Genomic DNA, 16,310 nt, shown 5'->3' on the forward strand with positions numbered 1-16,310 from the left:
TATCTTATAGTTCCATAGGTCTGGTATGGATCTCACTAGAATAAAATCTGGTGTCAGCAGGCTGTACTCCTTCTGAAGGTTCTAGGGAAGAATCCATTTTATGCTCATTCAGGTTGTTGGCAGAATCAGTTCCTTGTGGTTGTATAACTAAAGAGCTTGTTTTCTTGCAGGCTGCAACCTAAAAACAATTCCCAGTTGATCTTTGGCTTGTGGCACCCTTCCTCTAACTTCAAAGACAGCAATGTTGGGTCAAGTCACATCTCTCTGACCTACTCTTCCACCTTCTTCTTCCACTTTTCAGGATTCATGTGATTAGATTCTTTCCACCCCAGTAATCTCCCCACTCAAGATCCTTACCCTTAATCACATCTTCAAGTCCTTTTTGTCATAAAAGGTAACTTATTCCCTGACTCAGAGGTTTAAGGTATGGACACCTTTGGGAAGTCGGTTGGCATCATTATTTCTCCTACAGTATCTTTGATAACCATGAGACATGTCAAATATTGTTTTTCTGTTCTTAGTAATGCTATCCCTGGAGTTCTCTCCACCCTCATAATTCTCTGCTATCTTGGCTTTGAAGTGATACAGCTAAAATTAAATTATATGACCAATATGGAAAACATGAATAATTTTAAGGTCCATGATTATTAAATATTACTGCAGTCTAAGCTCAAGTGGAGAGTGTGTTTGGGGTTGGGAAAGGTTTACTTGCAAAAGAGCACACAAGTTAGTATAGCAGGAAATTACAAGTCTTGGAAGCAGACAGGATTTGAGTTGAGTCCTATCTCCCTGCTTGATAGATGGTATGACATTGGGCACATTACTTAAATTATCCAAGTCTGTATCTCCTCATCTGTAATATAAGGCTAATATATGCATTGCAGGATGGTTGTGAGAACTGAATGTGCACTCCATAAACTACTCATGGATCCTTCTTGCAGTCTAATCCATGGTTTCACTTAAGTGTTATCATCAAATCTCAAAACCTAAGTTTTGAATCTAGGTACAACACTCTTTATCAGGAATTCCAAGGAGAATTATAAGGCCAGGATTATGAGTTTTTGAGTCAGACACATATCTTTATTTTAATCCTGGTTCTGTTACTTATTAGCTTTTTTTTTTTAATTTCAGCTCTTTAAGTCTCATTTTATTTAAGACCAAAAATACATACATGGCAGAATTTTCAGAAATAATAACAAATTGGAATTCATCCTGTGTTGGGCATTTTACATGCATCGTCCCATTGTCATATCTTCACAACAACTTTCTGAGTTAATGCCATGATTATCTGCACTTTCTAAGTACGGGAATAGTCAGCTATGGTAGAGTAGTCACCTAAGAGGTTAAGTAAAATGCTAGGAATATAGCCAGGAATATAGGCAGAATTGGGACATATGCCTAAACTCTTCTGTCTTGGATGCCTGGCATATAACCTGAATGCTATATTGCCTACCCAGTAAACTGAGTGAGACAGTGAATATAAAATGCTTATTGCAAGAGACACCTAAAAAGCATGATTTTAGTGGGGTACCAGGCATTTCCCCACCATGTTCACAACCATGAGGAGGAGCAACTGCTTCACCCTTCTCTCACCAGACTTCCCAGTTGGCAAAGGGCCACTACACATTGAAATTCAGGAGGGGCAGGAAAGATCGAAGAACCGTTTCATTATTCGCGTCAAATTCCACTTGTCTAATGGACTTGCTAAAAGCACCCTGGGTGGAAAGTGTGAATCTTAATGGCATTTTATAAAAGTTGCTGTGATGAATTAGCACATAAAGCAAATTAAAAACAGCTTATCGCTTGTTAAATTAGGTGATGGGGCACTGTAGCATTTTCCCCAGACGTGAGGATCCATTAATATCCAGAGGAGCCAGAAGCTGCTCAATGTGTCAGCTGCCTGGCTTTAGGGACCTGACAAGTCTGAATTGTTGTGATCCTAGAGGGGCAGGTTTTCCGAGATAAAAAGAGCTTGTGGAAAGGGCACATTGCTGCGCTACTCCACAAGGACATCTATTGCTAAAGGCAGAAGTGGAAACCGTCCCCTCAAGGACTCTTGGGAATAGAATGCAGTATAGTAGAATGAATGTCTGACCTAGTAGGGACCTCCAGGAACAGTCTCTACCCTCCCTCAAATGAGGATGCTGAGACTTGAGAGCAGAAGGGCTTTTCAAAGCCACCTGAAATGTTTGCACAGACCTGTGTTAAGGATTTTCTTCAGGTCCAGCACTGTACTAGGTCCTGAGGATAGAGAGATGTTTTAGATGTTTTTATATACAATCCAGAAAACAGCTACTAAGTGGCACAATTGGGACACAGATCCCCTGATTCAAAGTCTAATACATTTTTCAGAATAACAATTGTGATAGTAATACTTTTTAAATTTTTTATTTTCTACATTTTTATTAATACAGCTTAATCTGAAAAAGTCTGACCATAAACATGTTGTCTATTTCCCTCCGAAACTGGTGAAATCAGAGAAAAAAATTTAAAAACTCACTTTGAATATATAGTATCAAAAATATTCATGTAATGTGACCTTTTCTGTTTATATCAAAAGGCTTTCTTTCCCCAAAATAAAGGTCATCAGATAAATTCAAAATTCCTTTGAATGAAAAAAAGAAAACTAATATTACTTCTAAAACAGTGAGCTTACATGCAGCAGATTGCTGGCATGCCTAGTGTAATGTGAAAGTGTGTTCACTCAAAAGAAAATAGTGAAACACGATCATACACCTTTATGAAAATACATTTGTATTACCATCATACAAACCTTTTACTTCATTTACTTTTAGCTATTTCATAAATACCACAAGAAAACTTGGACAATTTGTGTTGAAACTTAGAAAAAGAATTTTTTCCATAAAGCAAACATGTAAATCATTCCCTTTGATTCCTCCTTCCAAGTCCGCCTTCACTGTGTTGAAGAGATATTGAGTGCTTCCAGATTTTTGGTTAAGTGAGTGATTTCTGAATGGACTGTACTCTCCAGGTAGGTAGATCCTGCACAAAGTTTTCCTATCACTGGGTCTATGACTTTTCCAACTTTGATAGCAATCTTAGTTCATGTTTCACAAACTTTGTTTCTGGAATGGATAAAGCTTTGAGAAGCACAGTGTCTCCAACTGTGCACTGCTGAAAGGCATCATGAGCAAAGCAGGTTTTTGCTTATTAAAATACTTTAATAAATAGGGACCCAGAACAAGCCTGATCATTCTCACTTTAGCAGTTCTGGCATTGCTGTTCCATCACCTCCCTGACAATCCATTTGGCATGGATGGATGAACAAGTGACTGACATTATGCAGCTTTGGTCACCTCCACCTCCACTGTGTAATGGTAAGGCAAGTGTTGCAATGGTATAATATATGTAGAGTATTGCAACACTTGCCTGGCACTCTACATATATTATATCATTTAATTCTCATCATGACTCTTTGAGATAGGTGATATTATTTGTGTACCAACGTTACAGTTAAGAAAATTTGAGACCCAGAGAAGTTAAGAAACTTTCTCAAGATCACACACTTAAGAAGTTGTAAACCCAGGCACTCTGACCCTAGAGTCTGCCCTCTTGGCTACCACTTACCAGCCTTCCTAATAGCTTCTCTACCTCAGCTCCCCACACTTTACATCCAGGAGGAGTCTAAAGCCAAGCCAGCAGTTCAAAGATTTTTGGGATAAGAAATACCTTTGGGTGGTTTGAAATCAGGTACCCTTACTGATGTTGTGTCCCCTCTCCACACACACTCTGGCAGTATCCTACTACTGCCAATCCCTTTCTTACAGTATTATGGTAAATGTTCAGGGTCTGCTTATGAGTGAAAACATGTGGTTTTCTGTTCTTTGTTTCTGTGATAGATCACTAAGTATTATAGACTCTAAATCCATCCACATTGCTGTGAAGTCCATATGTTTGTCCTTCTTTATGGCTGCATAATATTCCATTGTGTATATGTACCACATTTCTTTATCCAGTCCAGTTTTGATGGGCAGCATGGTTAGTTCCATGTTTTTGCTATTGTGAATAGTGCTGCAATAAACATGCATGTGCAGGTATCTTTTTTGTAGAATGATTTGAGTTCCTCCAGATATATTCCCAGTAGGGGGATTGCTAGGTCATATGGAAGATCAATATCTAGTTCTTTTATAAATCGCCACACTGTTTTCCAAAGAGGTTGTATTAGATTGCATTCCCATCAGCAGTGTAGAAGCATTTCCTTTTCTCCGCTTCCTTGCCAGCATCTGTTGTTGTTTGTTTTATTAATGATGGCCATTCTTAGTGGAGTTAGGTGGTATCTTGATGTGGTTTTGATTTGTATTTCTCTGATGATTAGTGAGGTTGAGCACTTTTTCATGTCTGTTGGCTGCCCGCATATCTTCTTTTGAGGAGTGTCTATTCATATTCAGTAGTATATTCTTATGCACGATACTACACTCTGCTACACTGCACCTACCATGGGCAAAGTACTGTGTGTATATTATTTCATTAACACTTACAGCAGCTCCATGTGAATTTAGTTATTAGACTAATTTTGCACCAAAAATTCCTGTGGCTCAGGAATGTTAATTAACGTATGTCACATCCCACAGCCAGAGAAGTATCGGAAATGGATCTCTGCCTTTCTTCCAGCCCCTTGCTCCTGACTGGGGCTTTGTTCGAGCCTTTAGTAAGGGTGGGTGAGGAAAAATGATTAATTCTGAGTGCTAGGACCAAGAAAATATCTTTAAATTCCACTTCTTGGAGACAAATTTAATAGAAGAAGGGACAGTGTTGCAAGTAATTCAACTTTTCCTGCTGTGTTTAAGAGCTCTAGATGCTGTCTTCAGCTCTTTCTGGTTGCCATGGCAGCAGATGTGATATTTCTTTGATGGGGGAAAAAAAAAGAAATAGAAAAAAAACACACTTGGCCCTCAGTGTGAACACATCTTTAAAAAAAAAAAAACACATAGATTTTTTTTGGGAAAAATCTGTTCCCCAGATCTTGCTAGTTTTGCATATAGTGGGTTATACTCCAAGGAAATTCTTAGAATGAAATCAAAGGAGAATAAACAGAGAAGTGGTAAAGTCTGCTTCTCCAGAGAAATCATATGCTATATGTGTGTGGTGGTGACTTTCAAGAGTGAAAGATACAGAAGTAGGTGGACAATATAGGACTTGTGACCAATGGTCACCTCCCTTAAGATGACAGCTTGTTATCCAAGGTCCTGTTCATAATTTTGATTCTGCCTTATGTCCGCATCATACACATTAGCCTTAACAAATGCTCAGCAAATGCTCTTTAGTAGGGGTAATGTAAGACAGAAAGCAAGAATTATAATTCAGAGTGATAAATGCAATGATGAGGTAGGCTTGGCATTATATGGAAGCAAAATAATTTGTGATATTTTTCATATGATTTTTCTGTCTACACACACACACACACACACACACACACACACATAAACATAGATTTTTTTCATGTATTGCATTTTAAGTATTTATTCAGGTTATTACATTAACCTCGTCAACAATCCAATTTCAGTGATGGTCCAATATCCCACTGAGTAGAAGAATCAGTCACCTATTGGTGAATATTTAAGGTATTACCATTTTTTCCCATTATAAAAGGAAGAGTTCTACAGGCTGAGACATTGGACAGGATTTGATTATAACACCAAATACTTCATTTAGAACAATAATCATGTTTCTCTTCATTATTTTCCTTTTTTAAAGTAATTTTTAAAATTTGATTGTAGTGGGGGGGGGAAACTCAGGTAGTAAACTGCCTTTCTCATATCCTATTGTCACATTATAAATCTGATGGTCTCCAAGAAAAGAGGCAGACCCCAGTTTTAGGGATCTGCAGGCTGCCCCTGTGACCACCAAGGAGAAGCAAAGACTAGCCTTAAGTTGTAGCCAAAGCAGTAGGGATGTGAACTATGATCCAGGGAGTCATCCTGGGAATTAGTATCAATGAGGATGGGTTTTCAGAGCCAGAGTGAACATTTGAAACCATGAATCCTAAATCTGTGGTGGCAGAGATTCCTGATCATGCTTTCTCTTGTCATTTCCTCCAGAGCCATGTTTGACTATGACAAGAGCAAGGACAGCGGGCTGCCAAGTCAAGGACTTAGTTTTAAATATGGCGATATTCTCCATGTCATCAATGCCTCTGACGATGAGTGGTGGCAGGCCAGGAGAGTCACGCTGGAGGGAGACAGTGAAGAGATGGGGGTCATCCCCAGCAAACGGAGGTAAGAATGCCTTTTGTATATCAGAATACTTGCTCTTCAGCTATCCAGAGAGTGGAGATGAGGGAAGAAGAAGGTGGGTGAAACTATTCACAAAATCTAATTTATTTAAGTGGGATATTAATCTTCAAGAAAACTGTCAGTGGTGACAGGTGACACAAATTAAAAATTCTCATTCTTCTCATATTAGGGTTTTACCAAAATTGGTGACTGTGACGAGGCATAAAGGAAGAAAGAGGATATGCTTTTTGTTGTGTTCCTAAAACTCAACATCTGCAAGTTGTGGCTATTAGCTTGTATGCTGCTTACAAACTTAGTAGGTTTATTCCAGAGTGTCAACATATACCAATGAATTTTATAGAAAGGCAGGGAGAGCCAAATAAAGTAGACTATTTACTAGGCTAAGGTCCTGACTATGTAATATCTCCAGGTAGTGATGGAAAAACCTGAAAACATGAATCTCAAATTCAGATGTTCATGATATGAGCTGTCACACATCTGCTGAGGGCTAAAGACTGGATTTACGACTGTTTTTTTCTACTGTTTTTGTTACTCTTGTTCCCTGTCCCACAATTCCCTATAGCCATTCAGGTATTTAGTTCTGTATAAGTGTTTCTTATGTTGAGTGTCATGCTTCTTCTCTTCCAAGCATTTATTCAGCTCTGATTTTGAAAAACAGAATAGCCATCCCCTTCTGTCCCAACAGCTTCTGATCACAAGAGAGGAATTTATTCCCCATGAATATCCTTTTGAAATTGTTACAGTCTGTTTTGCATTGCAATCAATAAATACCTGAGGCTGGGTAGTTTATTTATTTTAGCTCATGGTCCTGCATGGCACCAACATCTGCTCCTGGTGAGGCCTCAGGAAGCTCACAATCATGGCTGAAGGGAAAGGGGATCAGATGTTTCATATGGTGAGAACAGGAGCAAGAGAGGAGGTGGTGCCAGGTTCTTTTTTTTTTTTTTTTTTTGAGTTGGCATCTCACTCTGTTACTCAGACTGGCGTGCAGTGGCCGCTCCCAGACACTGCAGCCTCAACCTGCTGGACTCTGGCGATCCTTCCGCCTCAGCCTTCCAAGTAGCTGGAGCTACAGGTGTGCGCTACCATGCCCTGCTAAATTTTTTTTTTAATTGTAGAGATGAGGTCTTGCCAAGTTGCCCAGGCGGGTCTCGAATCCTTGGGCTGAGGCAATCCACTCACCTCAGCCTCCCAAAGCACTGGGATTACAGGCTGAGCCACCCAGCCTGGCTGGTGCCAGGTTCTTTTAAACAATCAGCTCTCATGTGAACTAATAAAGCAAACAGCACCAGTCCATTCTGGAGGGATCCGCCCTCATAGCCCAATCATCTCCCACTAGGACCCACCTCTGTCAGAGATCACATTTCAGTGTGAGATTTGGAGAGGACAACAATTCAAATGTAGAAACCAAGATGTCCAAGCAAGAGAAATTGGCTATATCCTAGAAAATAGATCTGGCACAAAATCAACTAGGAATGATGCTTATTTCAAGCAATCACCAACTTTTCTCAAGCTGCAAGTTTCGCCAAAGCTTTCACCCTCATATCCAAACACCCATAATGCCTTTGGAAAAAAATTCAGTAAAGTCAACTATTAAAGTGCTGCTATGCTCCAAGGGATACTACTATTGAGCTAGTACAAACCGTGGCGGAAAGATGTAAGTTAAACCCCAGAATAATTCTGTGGTACATTTGTGCCCCAGAGAAGACTGGTCTCCATCTTTCTCTGCCTGTGCAGACCCACTTGTCCTTAGCTGCGTTTTTACTTGCAGTTGGGAGGAGTCCCAGTGAAGTGACAAACTCCAGAGAGTCTCCCATCCCCCATGCCTGTGCCTACAGATTTCTCACCAGCCAGCAGTTCTCTGGGTCTCTTTAAACCTCTGGACACCTGGATAATTGCTGGCATTGCTTGGTGAGGGCATTCTGCCTGCACCATGGCTTGCAGTGTTTTCTGTAAGGTTATATGTTTAAAGCATTGACTCGGCACTAGATTATTTATATTCTGCATTTCTCCATTTTCATTTACTTCACATTTTAAAAAGTCAAGACAACATGCATTTTGGGTTGCTTTGCTTTAATTAGTCTGAACTGTCTGAGGGACTGTTCTCTAGAATAAAGAGCCATCTGGTCGGAAAAGGCCCTAAGGATGGAAACGGAGAAGAGAAAGGAAAGCTATGTGGAAATAGAGTTCAGCTCATTTTAAGGAAATCCTTTTACTGGTTGGAGCAGCCTGGACATTGCATGGACTACCTGGAAAGACATAAAAGGGATTCAGACTTTGGATGGGAGAACTGAATATATGATTTTTCAGGCCCTTCCAACCATGAGGTTCTGTGATTTTTTAACCAGTCTTGTCAATAATCATTCATTTGTTCAGTTGCTCATTATTTTCCTTCTAAGGAGCATTCTCAATGCTCTTCCTTCTGAAATAATTTTCCACCTGCTGGTGGTCATTCTTGAATTAGGTATTTCTCTTCTATTTTGAATGAAAATTATCTTAACAACCATTTTATAGCTGGCCTGGAAAGGAAATTTGTTAAGGATTATAATATTAATATTTATTTATGTTCTATTTTATGAAGGATACAGTTGCCCCACCTCCCAAACCTAAATATAATTTATAGCTGTAAATGAATTTCTGCCCGCCCTCTTTTTTTTTTAAAGGATTTTTTAGGATTTTAATTATTTTGGCTGGGCACAGTGGCTTACACCTCTAATCCCAGTATTTTGGAAGGCTGAGGTGGGAAGATCGCTCGAGGTCAGGTGTTCAAGGCCAGCCTGGACAACGTGAGACACCGTTTTTACAAAAATACAAAAATTAGCCAGGTGTGGTGGCACACACCTATAGTCCCCACTACTCAGGAGCTGAGGGTAGAGGATCGCTTGAACCTAGAGTTAAGGCTGCAGTGAGACATGATCGCATCACTGCACTCCAGCCTGGGTGACAGAGCAAGACTCTGTCTCAAATAAAATAAAATAATTATTTTCAAAAAGCTACTTTTATTGTTATTTATAGAAGTAACACATTTCATTGTAGAAAAGTGGGATAATTTTAAAAAGTAAATAAAAAATCACATAATCCAATCTCACAGAATCCTCATGTATTTGTTTTAATGCAATTTAAAATTAAATCAGTTTATTAGATTGACTTTATTTTTTTTAATCCCTGGTTTCTTCCTAGCTCATTTCCCTGAGTATAGTTTATCTAGTAGGGTAGAGCTGATCTGCAAAATTTTTAAATCTCATAATGAATAACATCCGTGTGTGACCTTACCCTTTAAAAAAATGTCTTCCTACTAATTATTCTATGTAATTATCCCAATGAAACCATAAGATGAACAGTATGAATATTATCACCTGCCCCCTCCTTTTTTTAAAAGACGGTGAATTTTTTTTTTAGCAAAACACTCTCAAAGCATGCTAGACACTGTTTTAAGCCCTTTACAATTATTTATTTAAACCTTACTACAACCTTGTGAATGAGATGATATTATTATCCCCATTTTACAATTAAGCAGGTTGAGGCCCAGAGAGATTAATTAATTTGCCTGAAATTACCCACCTACTAAGTGGCATGACTGAGATTTGACTCCAGGCTACAGAATTGCTCTTAACTCATATGTAATCTTGCCTCCCAAAAAGTACATCAATTAGAACCGGCAAAATTCAATTCAGCAAGTATGGCCTGCGCAGTTGCTATGTGTCAGACGTTGTTGTGGGGTCGCTGCCTAGAGCCCTGCATTTGTGGATCAGCATGTAACTATGTTACAGCTATACTATGATTAGGGTGAGGGCTATACTGTAAAAGCACCAGAGGGAAGTGAACGGGTAGCAGACAGAGGAGAAAGTTCAACTGATGATAGCACTGACATGCATCGCAACAGGTGATTTCAAATATGTGGCTTCAATTTACTCTTCTCAAAAACTTCATACAGAAAATGAGGATATGAGAAGTCAAGTAACTTACCCAAGGATGCACAGCCAGCCCACTGGCTGTACCCCATTTTCTCTGTTGCAAGACCAGATGACCTTTCACTATACTAGGAGCACCACATTAGCAACACTTGCCAGGTAAGGAAGGATAGAATCAGAGAATTTAAATAGCCTACTAAAATTACACTGGCAGCAGGGGACTTAAGCCAATTCAGACACATGCCTTTCTGATGCCTCTGTGAGTGACCACGAGGTGACCACTCAGCCCTATAGCTCATACTTCTGGTGGCCCACATTTCAGGGTTCCCTCAGAGGGAAGAATAGTGGAGAAATCCGTGCTTTAGTCCCACCTGGCAGGAAGGGTCTGACTTTGGCAGTGAGCACCTGAATTAGGGCACCTGAATTACCTCCCTTTTACTGACAAGGAAATTGGGACCAATGATAACAAGTGCCATCATGAACAGCATTATCACAATCATCTTAGCAGCAGACAGCTGTGTACTGAGTTCTTACTATATATCAAGCATTGTGCTAAACACGTTTCTTCTATTATCTTACTTAGCACTTACCATAACTTTTAAAAGTCTGTTAGTATTCTAATTTTACTAGCATGAAACTTGAGATCCTAAGTGATCACCCTAAGTCACAGATCTAGTAAGTGGCAGAGGCAGAATTCAAACCGGGGCTTGTAGAATTTCTTTCTTTTTTTTTTCTTTTTTTTTTGAGTTAGAGTCTCACTCAGTCGCCCAGACTGGAGTGCAGTGGCCGCTCCCGGCCACCGCAGCCTCTACTTGCTGGGCGCCAGCTATCCTTCCGCCGCAGCCTTCCGAGTAGCCGGAATTACAGGCGCGCGCTACCACACCCAGCTGATTTTTTGATTTATTGTAGAGATGAGGTCTCGCTACCCAGGTGGGTCTCGAACCCACGGGCTCAGGCAATCCACTCACTTCAGCCTCCCAAAGGCGCGGGATTACAGGCTGAGTCACCGAGCCTGGCTTGGAGAATTTCAAAACCTGGGTTCTTAGCATAGAATTCGTTTTCTGAGATTACATAGCGTGTGAGTGACCAAGCTGGAATTAATTCCATGGCCTCTTAATCTGAGTCTCTATTCGCTGCTCCACAGTGACTGATCTCCTGGGCTCTCAGAGAGCAGTTTATGGCTGGCCTTACATGAGAGTTAATTCACCTAGCCCTCACAGCAGGGCTCAGGCCACTTACGTAGATAGCATTCCAATTCTCCCTCCAACAGGGCCTGTGGAGCACAGGCAAAAGAACTCCCAGTGACTAGTGATGTTCCCACTGTCCAGTGCTTTGAGCCTGACCTATTATTATATGTTTGCCTGGAATCTAAAAATACCAGATGGAAGTTGGGTGAGAGGGAGAGGGAGACAGTTGGGCTCATTAAAGCATGACCATTTGGTGCTCTCTGGAGAGATGAGGTGTCAGAATTGATCGCATTTTGCCATCCCATTTATGTGTTCAGTATCTTGGTCAGTGATAAGACTTGGGTAGGGAGGATTATTTCTGCTCAAAAAATCTAATTAATTGTTTAAGTCTAAGTGTGAGAGGGAAAGTAAGACAGTTGTTCTTATTGTGATTTGGTCTGGATTTACCTAAGGTGGTCCACCATTTCTTTGGGTAAAGGCCTTTGGAACTGAATATCTACTTCTGCCAAAGAAGTCTTACTCTGTAAAACAATTAGAGAAAGAGATGCTAAACTTTTGCCTAGACTCTTACCAAGAGAAAAAGTTGTGAAATGATGAATAACTTTCTGTAGGAGACTCTGGTTGTTCGGCAAATCACTTAAACTCTTTGGGCCTAGTTTTTACATCTAGGTCAAGAACTAGTAGCTTTCTTGAGAGTTCACTCATTCAATCAACAAAGGTTTGTTGAGCACCTACTATGTACTTGACTGCATGTTCAATCCTGGATTTTGGATAATATAGGGAAAATGCTTAGCACAGCTGCAAGTACTTAGTGTGCCTTTCAATGATGGTTATTTTTTATTTTATTTTATTTTTTTTAGATTTTGAGTGCTTGTTGCCAGAGAAAATAACACATTATTTAGGGCCCTATTTTCTGGCCTTAACTCTCATTTCAGCAGTAAACTATCCACATACTTTTCAGAAGAGCTAGGAGAAAGGTAGGGGCTGAGGCAGGTGAGGAAGAAAATATAAGCCTCAGCCACTGCTTCCAAGCAGAGGGCTTTGCAGAGAGCCCCAAAAGGCAGCAGTGCAGGCCTCTGTAATGGCACAGCTGTAGTTACTGGTATGCCAAGGAGAGAGAGAGCAATCTGGTATGTGTCACGTAATGTTGCAAATAGGCATGTAGCTAGGCTGATTTCAGTGTTAAAAGCAAATTTAGGCTAAATTTAAGTCAACCTACTATGGTATGGTATTACCTTTAGTGATTCTATGTTTGAATCTGATTATGATTTATTGGATGTAGGATATTTGGCAGATGGAGATGCAAGGGAGTGGGGTGGTTTTCACTGGTAAGCAGTCAGCCCAGACTTCTAAGGATAGTGTGAGGGCCTTAAAACCATGGATGACCCATCCAAAGTCTCATGTTTGTTGAGAACTCCCATTAGAGAAGACAAACCCATTGGGTAAGGAGGCCCCTGAATGCTGTTTTCTACACAGAGTGGCTTTGGGCAGATACTGGAGTTAACTGTTAGAGGATGTGTGTACAGACTCTGCTTCTACCACTTTCTCATCCAACAAACTTCAAGTCTCAGCTTCCCTAGCCATAAAATAGGATTGATAAAACCTAAGTCACATGGTTATTGTGAGGACCAAATGAGATGATGTAAATATGAAGGAACATTGTTAATAATCATGTTAAAACTATAGTTCCCATTTATATTATCATTATTGTTATTAATAAAACTTTCAATCCAGTTAAGAAGTAAAACTTTCCAATTTCCTTCACAAGTAAACCAAAACTATGTCACATTACAGGCTCCTTTTTTTTTCCTATTACCTATTTGAAGATTAATAATAAACAATAGCAAATATTACGTATGTGTGTGTTTGCCTTTGTCTGTGTATGTCTGACAATGTCTTCTATGTAACCATTTTTCAGATTTAGTGATAAACCACTAAATTGGCCTAATGAGACCTTTCTTAAGAAAACTGAAAAGAGTAAACATAGAAACTAGGGGAGGGGAGGAATTAGAATTCTTTGTTCAAACAGTTCTTAGAGTTGGATACTGAGTTTATCTTGATGTTATGTATGTTGGGAACCCGTGCGAGTTCCGTGGGTTTATGCAGAATTTATTTTTATTTTTATTTTTAAAGATGTAAGTTACAATTCAGGATTAGGTATACAGATGGTCATTGTACAGGTAAAGTGTGGACCTCACTTTGGTTCCCACACCACCTGGTTTGAGATCAAGTACCCTTATGAAGTATGCCTCCTCCCCCACCCCACCCCTGGCAATTTCCCACTACTGCCAGTCCCTTATAGTATTATCATAATTGTTCAGGGTTCTCTTATGAGTGAGAATATGTGATACTCAGGTCTTTGTTTCTGTGATAGAACACTGAGTATTAAGACTCTAAATCCATTCAAGTTGCTGCGACATTCATAATTTTGCCCTTCTTTATGACTACGTAATAATCCATCATATATATATGTCCCATATTTTTTTAATCCAGTCTACTTTCGATAGGCAGCACAGTTGGTTCCATGATCTTGCTATTGTGAATAGTGCTGCAATAAACATGCATGCGCAGGTATCTTTTTTGTAGAATGATTTTAGTTTCTCCAGGTATATTCCCAGAAAGGGGACTTGCTGGGTCATATGGGAGGTCAATTTTTAGATCTTTTAGAAATCACCACACTGTTTTCCACAGAGGTTGTACTAGTTTACACTCCCACCAACAGTGTAGAAATGTTTCCTTTTCGCTGCATCCTCTCCAGCTTCTATTGTTTTTTGAGTTATTGATGATGGCCATCCTGACTGGAGCTAGGTGGTATCTCAGTGTTGTTTTAATTTGCATTTCTTTGATGACTAATGAGGCTGAGCATTTTTTCATTTATCTGTTGGCTACCCGAATGTCTTCTTTTGAGAAGTGTCTTTTCATATCTTTTGCCCACTTTTAATAGGGCTGCTTGTTATTTTTCTTTTTGGCATGTTTGAGTCCCTTGTAGATCCTAGATGTTAGGCCTTTGTCAGATATACAGTAGGCAAATATTTTTTCCCATTCTGTGGATGGTCTCCCTGCTCTCTTTGTGGTTTCTTTGGTTTTGCAGAAGCTTTGTGGTTTGATGAGGTCCCACTTGTCTATTTTATCTCTTATGTCATGAGCACTTGGGGTTTTGATTGGGAATTGGTTGCCAGTTCCAATTTCCATAAGGGTGTCTCCTGCGTCTTCTAAGGTTTTATAGTTTGAGGTTTTATGTTTAGGTCTTTAATCCATTTGGAGTGGATTTTTGTGAATTGAATGGTGATAGGTAGGGGTCTTGTTTTAATCTTCTATGCAGAATTTATTTGCTTACTCTGATTAAATAACCATGTATGCTGTAGTCATTTTGGCATCAGCAAATTAGCCAGAATAAAGTTAGCATTCTAGCGACAGTATTAGAAGAATCCAAAGAGGTGAACATGAATTATCACTTCTACTTGGATTAAAATTGAGAAAAAGTGATGAAACTCAGGGCAGGCATTTTCACAATGAGCATTTTCCCACTCAGCAGCTTATCTTGTCTGAAGTCTTTTTTGCGTTCCTTCCAACAGTTGTATGTTGGGTGCAAGTAGAAACTCTTGGTACAACACATTGCATTTATATCTAAAGTTAGATTTGAAAAATTTTGTTCAGCTGTTTTCACTCAGATATTCTACTCACACACTAAAATAAATATATTCTGAAACTCCCTTCTGTAACTATAGAAACACTGATCTTCACTGTATTTCAGCTGAGAACACAAAAGAGCTCTCAGTTAGAAAGGAGTATGCTGTTAATTATTGATCTATGAATAGCTTAGACTTCTTAAGCCATTAAGTTTCTGGAGCTTCAGATTTTTTTCTTTCTCTTTATTCTTTCCCCATTTTTGAAATTAAAGGTAGCCATATTTAAACAAAAATTTGTTTTAAAACAACACAATGAATATTATTCTAGTGCAATAATTATTTATTTAGGACTTGCTATGCCACACTATAGAGAAGTATGTGGGCTTTATCCTCAAGGAATATACAACCTTGTACATACAACATAAGAATAAACACAAGGAAATCAAGAGATAATGTCACCACAGAGATACAAATAAATGCTATTATGGCTTAACCAAAGAAATGATCTTATCTAACTAGGTGCTCAGAAAAATTTTAGAGTCTTCTTTTCCTTTTTCAGCCTCAGTCTTCAAAAAGGCACAAGTCTTACCAATTTTATTTTCCTACTATTTCTCAACCCCTTCCCTCTCCTCCACCCTGTTTTTATTTCTCATCATTTTTTGCCTGGGTTATGGCGACAGCCTCCTCCTGTCCCTTCCCTTCTCCAGTCCAAATTCTACCTTCACCAGGGTCATTTATTCAAAATGGTAATCTACTTCCATCACTTTCCTGCCTTATGTTCTCTAATAACTCATGGGGATTGCCCAAGGAAGAAAGTCAAGCCCGTAGTGTTGATGGATACCCTTTATATGTGACTTATCACCTTGCCAGTCTTGACTTCCCATCATGTACGTATACCATACTAGAATCTTCCTGCAATCTTCCAGCTTGCTCATTTCCTGGGTCAAGGCACATGCTGTTCCTCCAGTAGGAATTCCTCCTGAAATTTTCCTACTGACAAGCTCTTTCTCATCTTTCAGACCTCAGATAGATTGACACCTCCTCTAAGAACCTCACCCAAATGCTTTCTACCCTTCCATCTTATCCTCCCAGTCAGATAGGTGCTTCCACGTCTTATCAGTGTTATCAGCCTCTGTTGATGTCTCTGTTCTTGCCAAGAGCACATTACTGTGAACTCACTGCAGTCAGGCTTTTAGATTTATTTTCTTTTTCCCCCAGCTCCTTGCTTAGTACATGTTAGGCACTCAGTAAGTGTTTAATAAGTGAGTGAAGTGACAGGAAAACTTGTAAATCTGCAGAAATGACAGGAGAAAGGCATTGGGGAAAAGG

At 39.5% G+C, this 16,310-nt stretch overlaps 1 protein-coding gene across 2 annotated transcripts in view; it reads left to right on the forward strand.

Annotated features, from left to right (window-relative positions):
- The window catches only part of DLG2 (discs large MAGUK scaffold protein 2), a 217,385-nt gene that overhangs the window by 131,736 nt on the left and 69,339 nt on the right, over nt 1-16,310 (forward strand). For both annotated transcript variants that reach the window (XM_021716924.1, XM_021716925.1), the window contains exon 3: nt 6,060-6,236. In XM_021716924.1, coding sequence (XP_021572599.1) covers nt 6,060-6,236 — 177 coding nt within the window. The remainder of the gene's footprint in view (nt 1-6,059; nt 6,237-16,310) is intronic.

This window comes from Carlito syrichta, unplaced genomic scaffold (assembly GCF_000164805.1).
Source record: "Carlito syrichta isolate Samal-C Ts95f unplaced genomic scaffold, Tarsius_syrichta-2.0.1 Scaffold309093, whole genome shotgun sequence".
In the NCBI taxonomy this organism is placed as follows: Eukaryota; Metazoa; Chordata; class Mammalia; order Primates; family Tarsiidae; genus Carlito; species Carlito syrichta.